Consider the following 3148-nt stretch of genomic DNA (forward strand, 5'->3'; position numbering starts at 1 on the left):
TATGCTCTTTCCTTAGATGAGCAACTTAAACAGAAATTCTCAATTTAACAAGAAAAAATAAACCAGAAAAAATAAAGGATGATTAGTAAGGCCTAAAAGACAAATCTGCAATAGCATTTCACTGCCTAAGTGAAATGCCTATTTTTTTGATACCAGAAAATAGGGTACAATGGAATAAAAAATGTATTTATATTTGAATATCAAAAAGATATAGTGTACAATACAAGAATAAAATTGTCATTTATTCTCAGTGTGTAACTGATCAGAAAAGGAGGGATGATAAATTGAATGGGTGAAAATTATCTTTGTTGATTTAAGACTTCACTGTAATTAATAATCTAAGACCACCAACCCTTTAGAGTATTGATTTAAGAAATTATGTTTCAAAAAAATTTCAATATCCTAATCAAAAAGTAAAATAAAACCAACTACATCATAAATTTTCAATTCAATTAACACGAATGACAAAGAATTACTGAGTATCAAAGAATGAGATCACCCTAAATTCTAAAAAGTATTTACTATAAATTATAAAAATAAATTTAAAATCTAAGTATAATTATTTTTTATTTAAACTGAATGCAGAAATTTTCTCAAAAAAAAAAAAAATCCAAGTCACTGCTTTCCAGGCATATCTACAACTAGAAAAGGAAAAGGGCATAGAGATACGATCTACTTGCTTCTAATAGGACTTTAATGATATAATTCACTCTTGGGGTTATTTATAACCTGAGTCCTATTAACAAATTGCATTTATCCCTCAAAAATTAAAAAGGAATCCTTTCTGCTTTAAGACACGCGCACGCACACACACACACACACACACACACACACACACTCACGATCTTAATTGCAAGCACAGCAAAACAGAAATTGATTACCAAACCAACAAATATTGTGAGTTGTAAACTCAATAAACATGAGCATCACAGTAAAAACATTTCACACCAGTCAGTTATTTTTCTGGTTTAGAAATCATTTTTAGGTGTTAATAATTGTTTTAAGAAACTCATCACACATTCATCCTCTGTAGAGCTTTGGGCAAGGTAGCAACATGACAAAGGACATGTACACTTTTACTGCAAAAAGACATGATCTTTCCTAGAGCTTAAACAAAGCACTAGTAGCTAAAGGGGGAAAAAACGTGCCACCATTTCTCCCAAATGTGATCAGTTACGTAAGACCTCAAAGCACACTCTGATTTGTGGGTGGAAAAAAAAAAGTAACCTTAGGACAGATTAATTTCATCTACTTTATAGTAGCAAGTCTTCCCCGGATATTACTAACAAGCAGAGCTATTCAATGTTAGCATTTTGTCGCCAGAGACAATTGCTACATCAATGTGCAAACATAATGAACTCATTTTATTAGGCAAATAGTTGAATTCCATTCAAGTGCACTTAGTACAGTACTACACATTATAAATTGACTGAAATTAAAGAGATCTCCGATTAGAAATGGGGTTTTAAAAAATACAACTAATACTGATTTCACATTATGTTTCATTGGTATCCTAATGAAACATACAAAGCAAATGGCTTAACTGTTTCCAGCATCTCTGGAAGGTTACCTAGTCTTTTAACATATTAAAATAGAAGTGAGAAAATACACCCCTGAAATCTACAATTGAAATTAAAGTCTGAAAAACCAAACCCAATTTGATATGGTTGATTCAGATGACAGTTGAAGGTCAGAGGTCAGCTCCGGAGTTGATGAAAGTTTCAAATTAGTCACATTTGTTGGAAAAACCATCGACGCAGGTGCCTGTAATGTTTACACTGCGTCAGATTTTTCAGATCTGTGTTTTTGGTTAAGTCTTCAAATCCTAGGCTTAATTTCTTAAAACGTAACCGGCTACTGAGCAGGAATTTTAAAAAATCCAAAAGGATTACATTGAAAATGAGGCTGTTCTTTCTCCTTTTATAAAATACTTTTGATTTATAACACCAAAAAGAAATGCACAGAAAGACGTGTAGAATTTCTTCAATCCTTTTTTAAATATGCTCTTGAAAAATCTCCCGGCAATTGCTTTGCTTTCTTCAGGGTTTTCCTTCCCGTGCAGGAGCTTTGTTTTGCTAGAGATGTGCATTGGCTGTGTGTCTACATTGATACTTCCGTTGCCTGTTCCCATAAGTTCCCCTGCTGCTAGACAGCAGCTTGAAGTTTACTTCTGGTAGGATTCTCGAACTTTCGCCTGCAGTGCGTCACAGGTCTTCTTGGCATCGCCAAGCAGCATGGCCGTGTTGGGTTTGTAGAAGATTGGATTGTCCACTGCTGCATAGCCAACACCCAGGGACCTCTTCATAACAATGACCTAGGAACCGAAGATGAAGGGAGAGAGTGTATGTAACAGCCTGGGCTGGGTGCTAGGCACACAAACATTGCCCTGCCCTCACTCTGAACAGGCATGTGCCACTCTATCAGTTCTTTAGTTCAGAGACTCTTAACATATACAAGGAGTATTTTTTTAAGATATTTTTATTGACCACAGAGAGGGAGAGAGAGATGGAAACATCAATGATGAGAGAATCATTGATTGGCTGCCTCTTGCATGTCCCTACTGGGGATGGAGCCCACTACCTGGGCATGTGCTCTGACCTGGAATCAAACCAGTGACCTCCTGGTTCATAGTCAATGCTCAACCACTGAGTCACACCAGCCAGGCACAAGGAGTATTTTTAATGCGTATTTACATGGTATTCATGTTAATTTTTAAAATGTGCCCATACTTTTATACCAATGAGAGAAAAGGTCATGTGAACAATAATTTATCTCTGCATGAGCAGACTGTGGCTTTCTTCTTGTTGCTTTTGTCCACAAAGACTATGTATGACATTTTCTAGTCAGAAAAATATGCATCTTTCTATGAATGGGCTAAAGAGAACAAACACAGTGATGAAGCTCCTACTACACATTTTAAAATAAAGGTAGTTGAGTGGGGAAATGGTATCAGTCCTGTTGCATCACTTTAAGGAAAAAATATATCGGGAAGTTCTAACACAGAAGCCCAAAGAGCACCCTAGCTGTCACCAGGAGAGGCTAGTAACTAATACTGCGGTCCTACGAGCAGGATGGAAGGGAAGTCCGTCTCTGATGCTGATGTGCTACAGACATTCACAATTACACAGATGACGGCTGGTGCTGTCCT

The 3148-nt window shown here is 36.3% G+C and overlaps 1 protein-coding gene across 1 annotated transcript in view; it reads right to left on the bottom strand.

Annotated features, from left to right (window-relative positions):
* Positions 1-1343: 1343 nt before the first annotated feature.
* NNT (nicotinamide nucleotide transhydrogenase) overlaps positions 1344-3148 on the bottom strand; it is a 78756-nt gene continuing 76951 nt past the window's right edge. Inside the window, exon 22 of the mRNA XM_006769468.2 lies at positions 1344-2314. Within this exon, the coding sequence (XP_006769531.1) occupies positions 2165-2314 (150 nt within the window). The 3' untranslated portion in view covers positions 1344-2164. The remainder of the gene's footprint in view (positions 2315-3148) is intronic.

This window comes from Myotis davidii, unplaced genomic scaffold (genome assembly GCF_000327345.1).
Source record: "Myotis davidii unplaced genomic scaffold, ASM32734v1 scaffold143, whole genome shotgun sequence".
Taxonomy (NCBI): Eukaryota; Metazoa; Chordata; class Mammalia; order Chiroptera; family Vespertilionidae; genus Myotis; species Myotis davidii.